Genomic DNA, 19,247 nt, shown 5'->3' on the forward strand with positions numbered 1-19,247 from the left:
AAATGGAGTAAACACTGAGTTTTTAAAATCCGACACCGATGGAGACATGAAACTACACATCACTGAGGACAAACAAGTTAACTTAAACAAGCTTATTTTTAATGGATCTGCAAAATTGTTTGAATTTCCAAAGAGAACTTCTGTACCTCCCGCCCACAGTTACCCAGTGGCAAACGTTACACAACGTTACAGAAACGCTTCCAACCCAAAGAAATGTGCATGCAGGAAAAAAAAAAAAAAAAAAAATTCAACCCAAATAGGGAAAAAAAAAAAAAAAAGTAAAATAAATCATACAGACAAAAATAAAACATCAATAAACAGGACATACTGTATAATGCCGTTCTCTTGGCTGGAGGAGAAATTCAAACGTTTCTGCTTCGGTTCGGTGTCTCCATGACGACAGCCGGAACCAACAGAATATTAAACTGTAATTTCATTGGGTGGATGTGGCTCCGCCCACCACACAGCCCCGCCCCCATCTTCCATATAAGGCACAGGACAAAATAAACCCCCACATACAAAAGGAGCTGGCCACGCCTCTGTCACTTGGTAACAAATTGTAAATGACCGAATACGGTTAGACAACAGAAACCTCACTAAATGTACAAAATGTTAATCCTACATTTGTCTTTTTTTGATTTTATTTTTATTTCCTCTGACTGAAGGTGAGTGCTGCGGGTGGGGGGGTGGGGGTGGAAAGGTGAGGGTGTCCAACCAGGTGCGCTCAGGCAAAGGAAATATTAAAAATATGAGCTTGTCTTTAAACACTTTTTTTCTTTTTCTTTCTTTCTTTCTTTCTCTTTCTTTCTTTTTTTTTTTTTACAACCTTTAAAACAAATGACAAGAAATGTGACTGGATTTCTCTTTTTATCAGAAATAAAAATGATCATTAGATGAAGAATATGGTGCGGTGGAGGGGGGGTGGAGGGTGGAGGAAGAGGAAGGGAGGGGGGGATTAAACGAGTGAAGTGGTTTATTGTTTTATTCTGATAAAGAGACAGACAGAGTGTCAGTGTGCAAGAAAAACTCATGAGACAGGTTAGAGGGCGAGAGAGTTAGAGTTAGCAGTTAGAGAGAGAGAGAATATGTGTGTTTGTGTGTACGTCTGTGTGTGTATGTGTGTGTGTGTGTGTGTGTATGTATGTCTGTGTGTATGTATGTGAGTGTGTGTGTGTGTGTGTGTGTGTGTGTGTGTGTGTGTGTGATTGTGTGCGTTAGTGTGAGTGAAACAGAGGAGTTGTTCAACTGCAGCACTTGCTCTTCCAGCCTGTGACTCCGCCTCCACTGCTGATGTCGACGTTTTCACTGTTGGGCTCTTTTACAGGCGTCTGACAAAAACACAAAGGGACACATGTTAAATAAGATTAATTATAACAGCAATTTATATTATTGTTTGATTAAAAATAAACACAGAGTCCTGCTTCTCACATATGCAGGTGATGAGCATTATTTGCAATTTTGTGACTTTTTATTCATGGAGAAACTAAGAAGATTAATCAGTAATAAAAAAAAAAAAGATCATTACTTATAGCCCTGATTACCATGGTGTTAACAGAACAGAAAAAAACATCTCTGATTGCAGACAGTGTCTCAGAGTTTATGTCATCTTGCCACCATCATTTATCCCTTTAACCTTGGCTAGGACTGGGCGTGTTATTGCAGTAAGATATTTATTTTCATGCGAATATGTTTGGATGAGAATTAACAGGATTACTTTAGCCTGATAAATAGATACAGATACAGTATCACTCCATCTAATAAAAGTACTTATGTAGACCGTGTATACTCATGTCATAAAATTATAACTCAACACACAGTCGCACAGTGCACGCACCTTTCTGAGGATGTCTTCTGCTAACGTGAGGAAAGCCTTCTCGATGTTGATGTTGGCCTTAGCGCTCGTCTCAAAAAACCTAATGCCGTGCTCCCTCGCAATCTGTGGAGAAGAAAGGAGGGAGAGTTAGAACGACAAGTGTGGAAACAGTTGAAGAAGGTCCCGTCCAAAAATAAAGCGCCTGATCTCCTGTGTAGAACAGAGATCAGGTATCACTGGCATTAGCACCAACTCAAACACACAGTAGGTGTGTGTATGAGTAAGCAGATCTGTATCTGGTATTGCTAAATCCGCAGACCGACTAGTCACTGCTAGTCTGCTTTGAAACAGAGCTATACACACACACACACACACACACACACACACACACACACACACACACACACACACACACACACACACACACACACGTGTTTTCACTTGTTCCAGCTGAGCAGATCTCTGGAACTGGGCGGTGCTACACCTGAGATTACATCAGGTGACCAAACTCTATATGCTAACAGAGGACATGTACAGTAGGTGACATCACCACAGTCAATCCTCTGCAAGGGAACATTTGCAAACGTCTGCTATTACACTCTGTGGTATCAATGTGCCTCAAGCATGTCACATTGTGCCATAAATTGTAGCACTACAATGTAAATAGGAAAAAAAAGCAGAGGTGTGTCATCAGCATTTATGTTTTTAAAATGCAGTGAAACAATAAACAAGATGTGCCCAAGAGGAAGAGAAGGAGAGCGTGGACCCAGTCTTGGCAAGGGAAGTTTATGGGTTCTGGTTTTCATAAACATAAACAGCACGTACAAAACTGTATTCTGTTTCATTTCATGTTGTATTCTGATTGGATAAATGTGAGCCGTAGCAGCTGTCACACAGTGAGAATTTAATCTTACATGTCTGGCATTTGGCTTATTTGAGACCGAAAACGACCTTTGGCAAAATTCAGACATCTCACCGCGAGATCCAGAACCACCATTTTGGATCGGAGACCGAAGGATTTTACCACATTTCTCTCACAACTGTCAACTTTCTTCCTAGACATCCCGAAATCAATGTCAACAAGCATTTAGTTTAACACGTGTACATACGAGCAGGATTTTGTGGCATCTCAGCTCTTTATGCAACTTAGAAAAACTTTGAACCATGTTTTCAGCTGTTAAAACTTGTGAAATGAACAGTATTTGCATAGTTATCTTCTGTTTTTGAGAAAAATATGAACCAGACTAAAACATACTTTTCCATGACAGTAGCAGAAACAAATCTCTTAGATTCGGGGCCTGTCCTGTCTCATGATTTTGTGCTGCCTGTCTCTCTCCTGAATCTTGCTGCACTCTGACCGGACCTCTCCATCTTTCTACACTCTTTGCTGAAGAAGTATTAGGATTATTCTTCTGAGCTGACAGTTAACATACCAAATGAGCGCTAGAGAGGAAAGAGATCTAAAAATCACTTCTATGGTAATCTACAAAATATTAACTACTAACTGGCAATGCCACTCCAGTGACAGTGCAGAATCCTGTATCGTGTATGTACGGAGCTATTCCTTAAAAGGAGCTGTTCTACTTACTTAGTTACAGCAGATCTTGCACACAGATGATAAATCACAGTGTAATTTGCTCCTTTACTTATTACTGCTGCCTCTTAACTCTTAAGTAAAGACTGTTGAAGTATTTTTCTGATGTGCAAGTTTAGTTTCCATACACTTTGGCTATAGCTAGTCACCCATTAAAGATCCCAGGATTATCCTCAATGTGCAATCGTCCAAAAAATGCTGCTCCCCTCTTTGCTTGACAAGCTTCAGCCTTTGCCAACAGGACGCAGTCAGACCCACGAAAATTACAAACTATAGATAAGACTGCTGCCTACTGCCGCCACAAGTGGGTAGTAAATAACATGATGGATGCAAACAGACAATATCAGATACTTTATGAGATGTGGGGAGAGATCTACTTTGAAGCACCGACAGCACTGATGTGTGAGATATGTATATATGTATATATATGAGATATATATGAGATAGCTCATAAAAAAACTAATTCTATATCCTCAGTGACACGGAAATGTTGTGGTTTCATGAAGTCCAAGATCAACCTGTCAACGATTGACTTCAGTATGTTGCATTTTTGGTTAAATTCACATCTTCAACCTTCAGCTAGTCACCTGTACTCTGTGTGATTGAAGTCTTTGTCATTTTGAATTTGTTAAAAGGCCCCAATCGGACCGGCCATCAAGGCTCTTGTGTACAGTACATCGAGGCTTGGCTCTAAGTAGTTTTCTGGTGTCAAAATATGACACTGTGTCATGAGACTTCATTCCTCACATTTCACTGTTCACAGTCCGCTGAATTCCCAGCAGATTGAACTGGTGGTCACAGACTACACTCAGCAACAACATGAACTGTGGTCTTGATATTTCCAACAGTGCAGATGTCATTTCATCAGAGCTACTTTGAAGACAGCAGTGAGCAATGCTGTTGACATGATTTCCTTTTTTTTCTTTTTATAAACGATATCTGTTCGGTGATACGGACATGTTTGCTGTGTAAGCAGATATGAAAGCAGTGCAGTGGTTTTGTTGGTCTTTTCCAGCTGTTGCTGCACAGGTCGACCCAGTTCATACAGAATATACAGTCTATTTATTATCAGTTTAACCAACACAGAATGTTTGAATTATGCCTTTGTGTATAAAGTTTGTGTCCTGAAAATAAAATCCTCCTTTAGGTCAGAACTACTACTACTAACACTAGCTGCAGCAATATTTCAGTGTAAAGAAGTGAGTGAAATATGATTAAGTGCAGGAGAGTTAATGAACAAAGGTTTTTCTATATTCAGGGCTATAAATTGATCATGTAGCTTCAAAGCAGCAGCAACAAATGAGCCAATCAGCACGTAGGACCTTGGTGACAGAGGGCTGCTTATAGCTGCTGCATGGGACTGCACCATCTCACCTGCTCCCCCTTGGCTTTTGGTACAACCCTCTTGTCCTCCATGTCACACTTGTTGCCTAGCAGCATCCTCTCAACGTCCTCATTTGCATGCTGAAAAAGATAAAGAAGAAAGAGGTTACTTCTTCACATCGGCAACAATAAACGTTACCTTCATCGCTGATTTCACCCACACCTACTGGAACTGGCACTGGTTTGTTTTGACTCATTCACATTTTGACTAGATCCCATGAGTCAATCAATCAATCCCACTCAAACAGGTAATGAAAAGGTTATGTATTGACATTTCATCTTCTTTCACTTTCATTCTGTGCATCTAGAAATGATTGCACCTGTCAGTAGGTCTGGTACAACAACTCTGCTTCCCACATATTGATCGAGACCAGTGGTTCCCAACTGCGGGGACTGATCACTCTGTAACTGATTGTCAGGATGAATGAAGGATGAATGAATGAATTGATTAACTTTCTGCCACAATCAAAACTATTGTTTCAGCTCTAATAAGTCTACCTCTCTGGGCTTGTAAAAACTGTTAAAATGTTCTGATTAATACAAATTCCTTTTCCCACAGTTGAAGGTGACATCTTCAAATGTCTTGTTTTGTCCGACCAACAATCCAAAACAGAAGATTCTCAGTTTAGTATCGTGTATGTGAAAGAGCAGCATCAAATTTTCACATTTGAGAAGCAGGAACCAGGAAAGCAATTTAAATGATTCAAATTTAAACACTTTTGCTTGAAAGTGTTACAACTCAGAGATATACAAACTTGAATTATAGGTCACAAGTAGATATCATTTTGTTTTTAAGGGGTTACAAGCCAAAATGAAGGTTGGGAACCACTGATTTAGAACTGTATTGTACTTTCCAAGTAGCAGAAATCCCTGCGTCCTATTCTCTAGGGTCGACAACAAGCCTTCACACACACAGAGGTACAATATGAGCAAGGTCGAGTTCTTCGTTCGCAGGAAACGCAAAGTGTTTCCTTTTCCTCGACCGGACTCAAAGCTCTTTTAACAGCGAGGGTGAGAAAAATTACAAGAAAGCATTCCACACAAATGCAGTCTCTCCCCATCCGCTTCACTCAATAGGTAACACCTTCACACTGATCATGTGTTGTAACACTAAAGTATTCTGTATTCCCAGGAATAATAAAGATAGATAATAGGGGCTATTGATGATAACCGTGACAGTAATTAATCTGGTATGTTTGATCTGGAAAGGATCCCAGAAGATAACTTACATAAGAGGAAGAATAACAAGTTAAATTAGATAGGGAATAAGATAACAGCTTTAAACACAAAGGGGGGTGCGAGGGAAAGAAACACCAACACAGAGAAGCAACAGAGAAATGGAGTGTAAACCAGAGGCCTCATTACCCACAGAGACGCATCGGCCTCTCACAGGGGTGAGCTCAGCAGCAGGACAAACTGACCATATGTTACAGACAGCTTGTCTTCTCTGATAATCGCCCTGATTGGGTTCTGAAATATCAGGCCTGTTGGAGGCTGATGTCACCAAATGATACGTACAATAGTCTACACAACATTTTTCCCTTAAAAGGCCTTAAATCCATTATGACAAAATGCAAATGCAAACGGTGGTCCTCACAGATCCTGTTAAATCCTTTCTCAGCGACCCACAATGCACAAACTTTTAAAGGATCTAATAGAGGTATTGTGTTACAGTATTAGTAGATATAAATCTTCCTAATTAACAGTATGAAGCTTCTATATAACTACGATTGTTTACATAATGTTGTGAGTGTTGTACTGATGTTCAAGAGGTAAAACGGTACTAACAGTACAACGTCACAATGAGTCAGGTGCATGTGGACATCTGGTTCATCTGATGTGATTTAGTCACAGACGTGCTGCACAGCTCACCGCACGCAGATCAGCTAGCTAGTTAGCCATGTTGGCTGCATTCCCTTGGAAGTATTTGTCACTTTGTCATTATGCCAAAGATAAAAACAAAAGATGCAAAAGGAGTGCCAACGCTTAACTCTCTCAAAAGCCTCATCAAATCCTGTTAAGATCTTGGACAAGCATCACAGACCCACATGAAGATATGTGAACTGAGCCTGGTGTGTGTGTGTGTGTGTGTGTGTGTTTTTGTTTTTACCTCATCAATGTTGCGCAGCCATTTGCTGATGTTTTCGAAGCTCTTGGCGTTGGTGATGTCGTAGACCAGCATGATGCCCATGGCTCCTCTGTAGTAGGAGGTGGTGATGGTGTGGAACCGCTCCTGGCCCGCTGTGTCCCTAAACACACACACACACACAAGAAATAGACATTTGGTATCCATTGTTTTCTTGTATTAACTCCAGCCTTCAACCCAAACAATAAATGGCTCAGTAACTAAGATCTTCAACGCACCGCAGCTCAAATTGCCCATAAAATAAATGCAGGGTCTGATCAGAGCCAAGGATTACCTCATAGATGTTGATATTGATCCAAATCAGCTACAAACCTTAATATGTTTTGTTAAGAGAAAATAAGACGGAGCATAAAGATACATGAGCTTTACATCATTTTATTAGATCTTTACTTTGTTTACTCCTCTTAACTGGGAAAATGTAATGTCATTATTTACGGGCTGTCATAAGGTGTACCTGATATATCAATTATTATTATTTTCATCATCGATTAATATGAATATGAATTCCTTGATTAATCAATTTAAAAGTGTGTCGCAACTTTGCCAAGATCAAGATGATGTCTTCAAGTATATAGTTTTGGACCAAGAGTACAAATGCCCTCAAAACATTCAGTTTATAATAATACAAGCAGCAAATCTTCTCATTTAGAGGCTGAATTCTGTTTCGCAATATCTGCTTGAAAATTGACTGATACAATGATACTGATACAATGAATTGATTATTGACAACTAATCATTTAATCGACTCATCATTTCAGCTCTACTGTCAATGCTGGTCACCAATAAAGGCCGATAAAAGTTATAATATTGCTGTTTTGAGGCCCAGAGGGACACTTGTTATTTTAAACACTTGTACTCCATCTGAGAAACCTGCTGAGCCATTGAAGTAAAGTTGAACCTGGTACAAACACATTAAAATCCACCTCAGGCAAAAACCATGTCCCTCGCACGTCTGCACTGGCGTACACCTCAACTACGATGTTTTCCTGTGTGGGGAATCCCTGCCAACATCCATCTAATACTGCTGATACAGGAAAAGAGAAGAAGCCCAGGAGCACCAGCCTCACATGAGCAACTCAAACCTACACTTATAAAAGGTCGCTTCACCACAATCTCTGAGAGGCTGGCTAAAAGTACGATTCGACTCAAACTGCGATCTGATGAGCATGACCACGTCCTCAGGCGGTGAGGCAATACATGAAGATTAAATCCAGACATAATGTGCTCGGACAGGAAGAGGAGAAAATGTGATATGGACAGAGAGAGAAATGCACACAGCCACAGAGGAAGCCTAATGGACAGTATCAGGCCAAATGTTATCAAATTTCAGATCGTATCAAAATCATGAATGGATGCAGAGCATATATTATGAGTTTCAAGTGCACTTGGAAATGCTTTTATTGCAGTATTTACATTTTGTTATGCACATCATCTATAGAGTTTTATATATGCACAACTCACAAAGGCTGCAGAGATATTCAGAGAAGAGCCTTCAATATAACACAATAAACTTGCAGAATACAGACCCTTGAGTCCCTGTACTGTTTCATACTTATTGTCAAAAGACCAGTAGGACAGTAAACAGGAGCTCATATTTGACAACCACACAACAACAGCAGCAACATGCATTTACCACATTTCTAATAAGTCCTCTCTCTGTTTTTGGTGCTAGAGAAAGGTAAACATACAAGAAAAGAAGTTCATGTGTCTTCAACCTTTCACTTTAGATCTGTCCTTTTTTTTTTCTTTTATTAATTATTGGTTTGTCCAAAAACTGTGAAAAGTGCCCATCGTAATTTGTGTGGCTAATAGTCTGTGACCCACAGATATTTAATTTACTATGATAGAGGGCTGAGAAAATCAGCCTACAATCACATTTGAGAAGTTAAAAGTGGTTCATTTTTTGGGTATTTAAGCTTTAAATATTAATTTATCATCATAATCGAAATCATGCCAATTCATTTTCTCTCAATGGGTTATTAAATAATCAACTAATGGTGTCAGCTATACATACACCCATACCTTAGAGATTCTCCAAGCACTGTATTAAACGTCAGCAGGTCTTTCACTATAATGTGGTTTTTTTTTTCCGTTTGTGTGCACGTTCTCACACAACAGTGGGTGTGGATGTGAAGGTGTCTCAGTCATCTAGATAACACTGAATGACTATGACGATCCTTGGATGAATAGACTTCTCTCTGTTGCTTGTCATAAAAATGCCACTATATCAATTACAGTTTTGTAAAGCAACCTTGTAACATTTGGCCAACAATGGTTTTATGAATGTTTGAATTTCACTCAGTGTTTTTACTCACACGCTGCAGATTGAATCAACTGTAAAACCACCACTCAAACAAAGCATGGGAGCTCATTCACGACTTGGTTCACAAAAAATGAAATGTGGCTGTTACAATTTCCAACAGCCCCAATGTAATACCTCCAGTGCGCTGTTTGTTTGACCAGCAATCTGTAACCTAAAAGTATTCAGTTATTATCATGTACAACAAAGAAATGCATCAAATCCTCACATTTCAGAAGCTGGAGGCAGCAAATATTCAGAATTGTTCAATCATCAAAATACTAATTGTTGGAGCTCTAAAAGATAATGAGAACTGTTGCAGCCATATACATATAATAATATCAAATCTCTGTTAACCTAAGTTTAATATTAATGTGATAAAATTTTGGTAATTTAGGTTTCGTTAAAGAAAGTGTTAAAATCAAGTCATTTCGGTTGGGGAAAATCAGCTGTTGTGGGGTAAAACGATAACCCTGCAGCAGACCTCCTGACAGACTGATGACCATTTCCTGTTCTGACATATTTCTGGGCTTGAGGGAGGAATGTCGAACAGATGTTTCACTATGATGTAACAAGGCACAAACAGAAGAGGCCACACTGAAAGATGACGTTTTTTTTTTAATTTTTTTTACCAAAGTTAGAAGTTAGAAGTATCTGCCCACTTTGGCTTGGTTACAAATACATACAGGGCCTTGACAAAAACAACACATCACATAACAACACGCTGACTCACCAGATCTGTAGTTTGATCTTCTTTCCTTGCAATTCAACAGTTTTGATCTTGAAGTCTATTCCTGTGAAAAGAAAAAGAAAAAGAAAAAAAAACAGATCAGCATACACAAAATCTATCAAAAAAGAGGCATGTACTAGACGCATGTGAAGCACCAACAATGAGAAATAGATGAATGGGTAAATAGAGGCCTACAAACAGAGACTTTAGCACAGATGTAGGGAGAAACAGAAACCCAGTGACAGTGAAAAATTGAGAACAACAATAGAGAATGAGAAACAACCAAAGAAAGACAGCTAGCAGGAGAGGGAAATGGAAAGTGAGTGACAATTGTTTCCATCAGGGAGACAATAACATTATCTCTTCCTGATTCTGCACTGTCATGCCCAGACCTTGAGCCTATCAGCAGACAGCTGTGGGATCAGCAGCTGGCTAACAATGAGCATGCACGCGCACATGCGTACGTCATTACTGTAAAAACCTGAGCTTAGACGCAGCTGGTTAGAAACTTGATAGTATAATTAAAATATATTAGTGATATCTGATGTTGAAGCCTTAAAGAGTTTACACTGTGGTGGGAGAGCACACTATTTTTCTTGCGTGTGAATACCTTTGAATTTTACAAAAAACCAACTGTTCAGCAGTGGAAACTTATGGAGGATTATTTTTCACTTTCCGTATTCATTGGACTTTGGATTTAATTATTTTGGATACAAAGACACTGCACTACATGTACTGATCTTTCATCCAGGAGGTTTATTACCTTTAAGTTTTTCTTGGCCTACTGTCTTTATATTTCATTTTACATCTGTGCTTTTTAACTGCTACACCTTCATATCTGCATTTTTCAAGTGCTACAACAGGCAAGTGATTCAAACTATGGATCACTGAATCTACAAGATCTACTCAGGTGGATATCTTGACTCTAACCGTAAAGCATCTTAGGACTGAATCTGGTCAATTAATCGATTCATTGACAGGAAAAACGTAAAACCTTTGCTGGTTCCAGCTTCTCAAATGGGAAGATTTTCTGCTTTTCTCTGTTTTAAATTGAATATCTTTAGGTTATTGAATTATTGTAGGACAAGACAAGACATCTGAAGGCTTCATCTGGAAACTTCAGATGGGTTTTTTCTTTTTTACTTTCTTTCAAAAAATTAATCAATTTTAAAATTGTCAGCTGCAGCCTTAAAACACTAAGAAACATTATGAAGACTGAGACAGTGTGACTCACAACAGCTGTTAGCTGCAGCACAGGGCAGCAACTAAAAATTATGTTGAAGCTGCAGATGGTCTCTTTGAATAAGAGAGTAATCTTTTGGTGAATAAAATGTTACAAACAGTGAATAATGCCCGTACGTTCCATAAGTTCAGAGGTGACATTTTCAAAATTGCCTTTAACCCAAAAAGGTATAAATTTAATCACAATAATCAAATGTTGTCCATTAATTTTCCTGACTGATTTTTTCAACTCTGAATTATCGTGGTTCACAATATTTGGTAAAATAAACAGAATTATCATCTTTGTCATAACTGGAAAGGCCGGAGGAAGCAGTGATTCATCACCGTTTTTACTTTTGGCCAAAAAGCAGTGTCTCCTTGTTAAATACTGAGCTGTCAGTTGTGCTCTGGTCAGAAATTGTGGCTAGTTAAAAAGACCAAGAAACAGCTGTGCTCTAGGTGGGGCAGGGCCATAGAATAATGAAGGAGCTGGCTGCCAAAGTATGACTAACTAAATATTATTCACACCCCAGAGAGAGGGAGGGAAACAAAGATACAGTTGGACAGAAAGAAAAAGAGACAACAGGGGTGGGGGGTGGAGGGGGAGATATAGAAGATTTGCAAAATGAAAAAAAAAGCTAAATTTACCTTCACTGAGATGTATATCAAAAACATAAAACAGGAAATATAGACATTAAAACTTGTGATAACACTAAAAAAGTTAAGCACTTAAAAACCAGGCTTAGCAGGGTTCATGTTAGTGTGTTTCCTAGCGAGGAGTAAAAACACAGTGAGTGACACTTTTTTTCCTGGTGAGGTGCACTGACAAGCTTTCAAGTAAATCTGGGCATTGTGCAATCTCACGACATTGACCCAATCACTGGAAAAGTGGGCATACCCCTCAAGGGTCCAATGCCGAACTGGAAGTATTAAACAGAAAGTCCATGGTTTATGACCGGCTTTCTTTTTAATCCCACAGGAGCCATTCCTTCCATAAGTACAAATTCCACTGAATCTATTCGCCAGTTTCCATGTAAAATTCATGATGTGTTGTGGAAAGAGATTTCAGGTTGCAACATTATGCATATTCAGCACTCTTAATATGCATAACCTCTAATACACAACAGGAGGGAAGTGCAGAGAGAGGGACAGTCAGAGCAGAGGATTGGAAATGAAGTTGAGACACAGAGGAGAGAAGGGGGGTTTTCCAGTGGGGGTATTTTGAGAAGCAGCTGTGCATCTGTGTCTCCAAAGGTATGAGTACTGTGTCAGAGGAAGAACACACTCCCGTTTCACGTCCTGGCTCTGCTGTTTCTTCCCAAAGTTCATTTCCTTTTAGAGATGCTCCGATCGCATTTTTCCCTCAACAATACCAATTCCGATTACCTAAACTAGTGTATCAGCCAATACCAATACTGACCCGATGCCAATCCATAAAAATAAAAAAACAGCTGTATACTTTTAACACTGTATGGATGTGATATGATTGCTGTCATTGTTGGATGGCATAGGTCAGGTTTAAGCTTTTACAGTGGAAAACACTTATATTGATCAAAAAGCCTAGGACAGAATCATTCCGATAATTTTTTTTTTATTATAGTAATCAAATAGTGTGCATATGGTGTTCATTTTGGGTCTTTTCATACTTGACAACAGGTGGAAAAAGAATTTCAAACTACTGTAGCCAACTACTTTGTGCTGTCAAATGCTGTTAAACATTTCTCCGACTGAATCTCGTGTCTATCTCACTCACTGACTCGAGTCACTATGATTGGCTGAGTAGCATCACGGGACCAGTGCCGTAAAGGCTAGAAAAGCTGCACCAGTTAAAACAGAAACACTCCACCAAAATGTAATAATTCTCAATATTTTATAGGTTATAGGTCTGGATAGGACAGCATCTGGGTCAGGACCCAGACTGCAGTGCACCTACATTGCTGCTAACTTATTTACCAGAAATCAATTCTTCTTTTCCACTCTAACAGTAGTTGCCAGTGGCTGCACAGCACAAATTACTGTTTTGGCTACTGTTTTAAAATGGCAAAGAGCAATCCATTCCAGGAAAACTGCTGTTTTAAACTATGAAATCTATCAATACATCACATGATATTGGATTGGTGCGTCGACTCGCGTACTCACAGATTCCAAATTCAGTATTTCAGATTTCCTGATTTAAATACGTCTCAAGGTCTGAACCTGGTTTATATGAAGGGCCAAGTCTTGTCATATCTTGCAATCATTCTCCCAAGACATATCTGCTGTCTGTCCATAATGTACAAATAGAGAGGAGAAATAAACAGCAGAAATTCCCTTGCTAATTGTTTCTACTGTTAGCTTATTTAAATCTTCTCAGTACAGTTTTCTGCTTTTGTACCGTTTTGCCTGCAACTTTTCATGGCGCTGTTTTGGCCGAATCCCTTTTGCAAAAGAAGTTTCCAACCTCAAAGGGACTTACGTTGTAAAATAAATAAAATCTGTGACACTGCCCTATCAATTTAACCTGAATCCTTTACAGTGCTTTGATCATTTTTATATACTAGTTTGTGGCATTCACTAATCATAGGCAACTACAGTCTTCAGCAAAATAACAGAAACCAGAGATGAACCCACTAATCATATAAAATCACTGACTCAGGAATAAGTTACCACATGGCAGTACACACTTCTGAAGAGGCTCTGGCTTGTTCAGAAGTAAAACCAACAGCTCTTTACTTTCCCGGGAGGGAGTATGTCAGCTAATATCTAACAATCAATTTCAAAATAATTCCACATACTTGCCTTGATAACAATAAAGGAAACTGCAAGTCTGGATTACATGGTTTGAGCTGGATTATTTCCTGCATATTCTTAACACACCGCATGCTGCTCTGTTTTGCATACAAATGTAGAACGAAGCCACGACAACATAGGAGCTTGAGACTGGATGACAACTGTGTTGTAGTTTGTAACAGAATGGCTCTTGAAGGCAACCAATGAAAGCTTTTACAGAACATAATGACATGAGGGGAATTATGTGGGTTTGCAATTCCTAATGTCTGTATCTCTTTAGTGCCACAGATCTTGCTACTTTTTTTTGACAAATTAAGGTATGACCACTGCAAGTGAACACTTCCTAAAATTACATGAAAGCATTGACTGTTGTGGACAGTTTCAGTTCAAGCACTATAATCCTTGTTTTCTGGTCCTAAATGTTTTGCTAACTAACCTAAAAATTACCTGAGTTTTTGGATAAATTAGAAAAAACTGATGATGTTTATGGTAGTGACATCCACTAGGACAGTGTGAGCGACACTCTGACAAAGGTAATCATTTAACAGCCTATAAACCACAACATTTAAGTTGAGGCAAACAGGTGCTTTTGGAGCTTCATTTAAAATTTTGCTTTAGGGTAAAAACATAATGTGCTGTTGAATTGGGTTTTTCCTCAAGTGAGGCAAAATACCACCTGCAATTGCAAATGCATACAGGCATTGAAATATTTGACATACTACCCAACATGGCAGAGAACGCACTCCTGTGAGGAGCAAAGGTCACTTCAGTTTTGCTGAAGAACCTGTCAGTCTGCTCCCCCGCATCTCACCAACATCTCACATCGTTCCTCTGAACTGGCAGAGCTCTGATATGGTGGCTTTAACTCAAATAATGCACTTAATCGCCATGATTTTGTTCCTAATTTGGCAGCACTGATTATGACTGCATTCTGAGAAACAAGAGTGAGTGTAATATTACACAAATGCTAGGCTGATTGCAAGACAAAGCTAAGCCTAAACATTGACAAACATATGAACAAATACATAAATACCTACATGTGACAGCAAGCTTTCGAACAGAGCGACAGTTTATGGCTGTACCTCAACAAATCTAATCTAGCCTGGATGCCACTGGGAACACTGTTACCCATTATGGTTGTGTGTTCTTAGGCATACAGTCAGGAGTAGTCGTCAACACTTGGGTTTCATTAAAACTGGGCTTGAAAGTAAAGCTCAATCAAAGATCAAGGTTATAATGCCAGTGTACTGCAAACAGTCAGCTTCATGTGGTTCAGCAAAACACATCTAATGTTACACTATTACTCAGCACTGATCTTAAGCAACCAGAGTAAAATGAGCCTTCACTTGGGCCATGCAGGGATTTGACATAGCTTGACACTTGACTCATGTGAGCATGATGCTGAACGCATGCGTAGAAGACAAGAGAGAAAAAAAGCTGATCATGGCACCATGATGAATTGTTTATGGTTCTCCTCTGAACAGACATGGAAAGTTAGTAAGTACATTTACTTGAGTACTTGAGCATATAAATCACAGGTCTGTTACTTTATACATCTACTCCACTACATTTGAGAAGTGTTTACTCCACTACAATCATTTGACAGCTATAGTTACATCACAGATTCAGACTTAGCATACGAAAAACAATAGGTCCAAAATCATGATTATTTTCTGGATTAATCAACCATCCATTTGGTCTATGAAATAGACATAAATAGTAGGGAAAACGCAGAGTCGAACTTGTCACAGCACAAGGTGACATCAAACATTTGCTTGACTCCTCTGTCCAACAGTTTAAAACTCACAGGTATTTCTTGAACTATCATATGACGAAGAGATTGCTTTTTAAGTTACTGATTAATTTCCTTTCAAACAACTAATTGATGAATCAACTGATTGTTCCAGCTCTATAAAACATTACCTCTATAAAATGATACAATCCATTGTTCTAGGTAAGACTAAGCAACAGTATTTAAAGTAGTTATAACAGCTCCACAGGCTACAACATTAAGATGCTGTGTACACATGAATCTAGCAGCAGATATAATCCAATAGCAAATATGGTAATTTACATACATATATAATTCGGGGTATTTGATATAGAGACAGGTACATATAAAGGGTTTTTAATTTCCATTCTTTCCATGATCCAGAGATTTGTTACTTTCAAGATAACATGACAAGGACAAATCCATATGGTAATTTGGGTTGACACTAGGATGTAAATGTCAGTTTTTTGTGCTGGTATAACCCCAGCACGGCCCTGTACTGCTGCTAGCCTAGTTAGCTTACCAGCCACTGGGTCAACTGACATGACAGCAATTCCTCTGGTTCCTAAACCGGTTATACTTGCCATTTCTGGCAAACTAAACAAAAATAACACTCGTGGTTTGTTATTAAAGTCACAGTCATTTAAAAAATGGGTAACTGGGGTTCAGCCAAGAGCTCGTAAAGCTGCATAACTAGCTTCCCAGCTAACCTGTGCAGGCCTGGACAGCCGATGCATGCTGATAGCACACTGGCTAACCAAATATGTCCTGTCTACCATTTCCAGCTGCAGGGTAGCGTCAGGCGAGTCTCGCAGCTGTCAAACTAGTCAAAATCAGAAACACCAGCGGCTGTGTCTCCTGGTCTTCTTACCTATGGTGGAGATGAAGGTTGTGTTGAAGGCGTCGTCAGAGAAGCGGAACAGCACACAGGTCTTCCCCACGCCCGAGTCTCCGATCAGAAGCAGCTTGAACAGCAAGTCGTACGTCTTCTTCGCCATTGAAAAATAGCTTGTGTTCACCCAGATAGGTACAAAAAAAACGAATAACCTGTCACTTCCTATGTGAAGTCTAAAGCCAGCTCCTTCGCCAAACCGACCAACCGCCCCGCTCCTCTTGACTGTTAACAGTTAACAATCTGGGATTTGTTGATTAGCTTGGCGAGCTAGTTGGCTAAATACCACCCAAATAACGTGTCCGTTGACTTGTCCGAGAAGTTATAATTCCCGAGCCCGACTGTTTTCCCCCCTTACAGCATGAGGACAGAAAGCAAAAATAGGATCTCCTCCCGTGTGATTCCTCTTTTCCACTCTTTCTTTTCTCCCACACAGTCGGGACAAAATGGCTCCTCTCTCTCTCTCTCTCACACACAAACTCTCTCTCTCTCTCTCTCTCTCTCTCTCTCTCTCGCTCTCTCTCTCGCTACCCCGACTCACTCTTTCTTCAAACTAACGGAGAGCTAATTCAAATTCTCGGCACACCCCGTCATTCCAGAGCTCCGCCACAAGCTCGACCGAGAGGAATTAGAAAGAAAAATCTCAACGTCAAAGTGTGTCAAATTCGCTGTCTGTGCGGAGTTACTTTGTCTTTTTCTCTGGAGAGATTAGGACCGAAATACAGACGACCGCCGTCGCCTTCGAATGGGAGCCACCACGGCGACACCCTGGGCCCACAACCACGCCCTTTACTCCGCCCCTTCTGTCAACTTTCACTGCTCTGATTGGTCAATGTTGCTTTCAGTCCAGGAAGTGCCTTAATGCGATTGGCCATGTTCCCGAGCATCGAGCGGTAAGAGGCGTATCTTAGATTGACAGGCAGGATAAAAGCTACTGCGTACATTTCTCCGACATTAAGGCTCAAATCTCCATTCACATAAATGTAAGTAATGTGTCTAGTGATCCAATATGGCGGCCAGTTTCATGCGGATCTCTGATAACCGGGGTGTGTTTCGCTTTTCATGGCAAGCTGGCATTTGATGCGGTGACTATCCCAGCTGTGAGTCAGGCAAAGTGATGTCATATATAAGTACTTCTGTGCTTGTTACGGGCGTTTCCCACATCCTCTGCTTTGAGAACTGCAAGGACATGTATCCTCTAAAGTCTTTTAATGACCGAGAGAGTAAATGCATGTACACATTATTACTGTGGTGGACTTGGCTTTGGGCTTCGTGTGTATCTGTTGTGTGTGTTTGTGTGTGTGTTACTCTTTCCTTCTTCCGCCTGTCAGAGTAGTTTAACTCTTAGACACTCCTTAGGAATGCTGACTATGCCCTGCTTTCTACTGCCAAGTACAGACTTGACACAAACTAAGAAAGAAAGATATAAAGAACAAGAGAGAGAGAAAGAAGTCAGAGAAAAGGAAAGAATGAACAGCCCCTGGCAGCTCTATGCTGTATTGCTCAATGTAAAGAAAACCAACTGTTACATCAATAAACCAAAGTATTGGAAAAACTACAATTTTGACCTTATGGTGCAGGTTGGATTATCAACTGGGCAAAGCAGGCAACTGTCCAAGGACTGTGGACCTCCAGGGGCCCCAACAGCCCCAGGTTTACTCCATATTATTTGGATCTACATAATCAGATTAATCACAAATATGTTAGAAATTTCCACCACTCTAAATACAATATCAGTCCTCCATCCTCCCATCTTCTAGCATTGTCTTGTAAAGGATCTCTGTGTCAAAATCTAGTTTTAAGACCTAAATTATTTTTTGCTTTATATTGTGATCATTTGTTGTATTTTATCAAATTCTCACAGGAGTACTGAAGGTTGTAACCAACAATTATTTTCATTTGTACAGCTCTTCCAGCAGCATGACAAAAAAGAGAAAAAAGATGCAGACACAAAACCAGCCCATGCATAGCCTAAAACAGATGGTACAGAGGTTAAAAGGGTGATAGAGGGCAATAGTTTTATGGAGCTCACAGATTTTCTTTAAGCAGTACTTTAAGGTGCCATTGGCTAAGTGCAGTGTAATTATTATTTTTTATTTTAGCCCATATTCTAATCGTATCCCTCCTCCTCCTCCTCCTCCTCCTTCTCAGTGAAACAATCTTTGTTACCCTAATAAATCATGTCTTCACACAGAAATCTTCCCAAGATCAGTGTGCATTCCTGAATTTTGCTGCATGGGGCCCCAGGGTTCGTCCCACACTCTCACAAACAGCTTGCAACTACCACTCAAATTTCTACACTGTTCTGGCAGTGATAGTTATGCACATTTAAGGGAATAAGTATCTGTCTAACAGATACATGAAGATACTAAACCACACAACCTTATGGTTTTTGAGGTATTTTGGTATTATATTTTGTTTTAAACAACAGTGGATGGTTCAGAGGTGACAGGAAGTAAGGGGCGAGAGGGAGGGGGGAATAACTGAGCAACAGTATATGGTATGCATGTTGATCACTATAGGCCGCCAGGATGCCCCAACCTTATGTGTAGCTTTGGAAAATTGTTGCTTTCCTCAGCAGTTAAAACACATTTTATTCTATTCTAGCGCTTAAACAAGAAGTCAGTTA

The 19,247-nt window shown here is 39.7% G+C and overlaps 1 protein-coding gene across 1 annotated transcript; it reads right to left on the reverse strand.

The window, feature by feature from the left end:
- Positions 1-1,149: 1,149 nt before the first annotated feature.
- Positions 1,150-17,107, reverse strand: rab10 (RAB10, member RAS oncogene family). The gene is made up of 6 exons (XM_022765224.1): positions 16,598-17,107; positions 9,969-10,029; positions 6,901-7,039; positions 4,782-4,871; positions 1,835-1,936; positions 1,150-1,328 (listed from the first exon to the last, which is right to left on the reverse strand). The coding sequence occupies exons 1-6, from the start codon at positions 16,722-16,724 to the stop codon at positions 1,242-1,244; spliced, it is 606 nt and encodes a 201-aa protein (XP_022620945.1). The 5' UTR covers positions 16,725-17,107; the 3' UTR covers positions 1,150-1,241.
- Positions 17,108-19,247: the final 2,140 nt, after the last annotated feature.

Source organism: Seriola dumerili, unplaced genomic scaffold (genome assembly GCF_002260705.1).
Source record: "Seriola dumerili isolate Sdu_G_001 unplaced genomic scaffold, Sdu_1.0 BDQW01000025.1, whole genome shotgun sequence".
Taxonomy (NCBI): domain Eukaryota; kingdom Metazoa; phylum Chordata; class Actinopteri; order Carangiformes; family Carangidae; genus Seriola; species Seriola dumerili.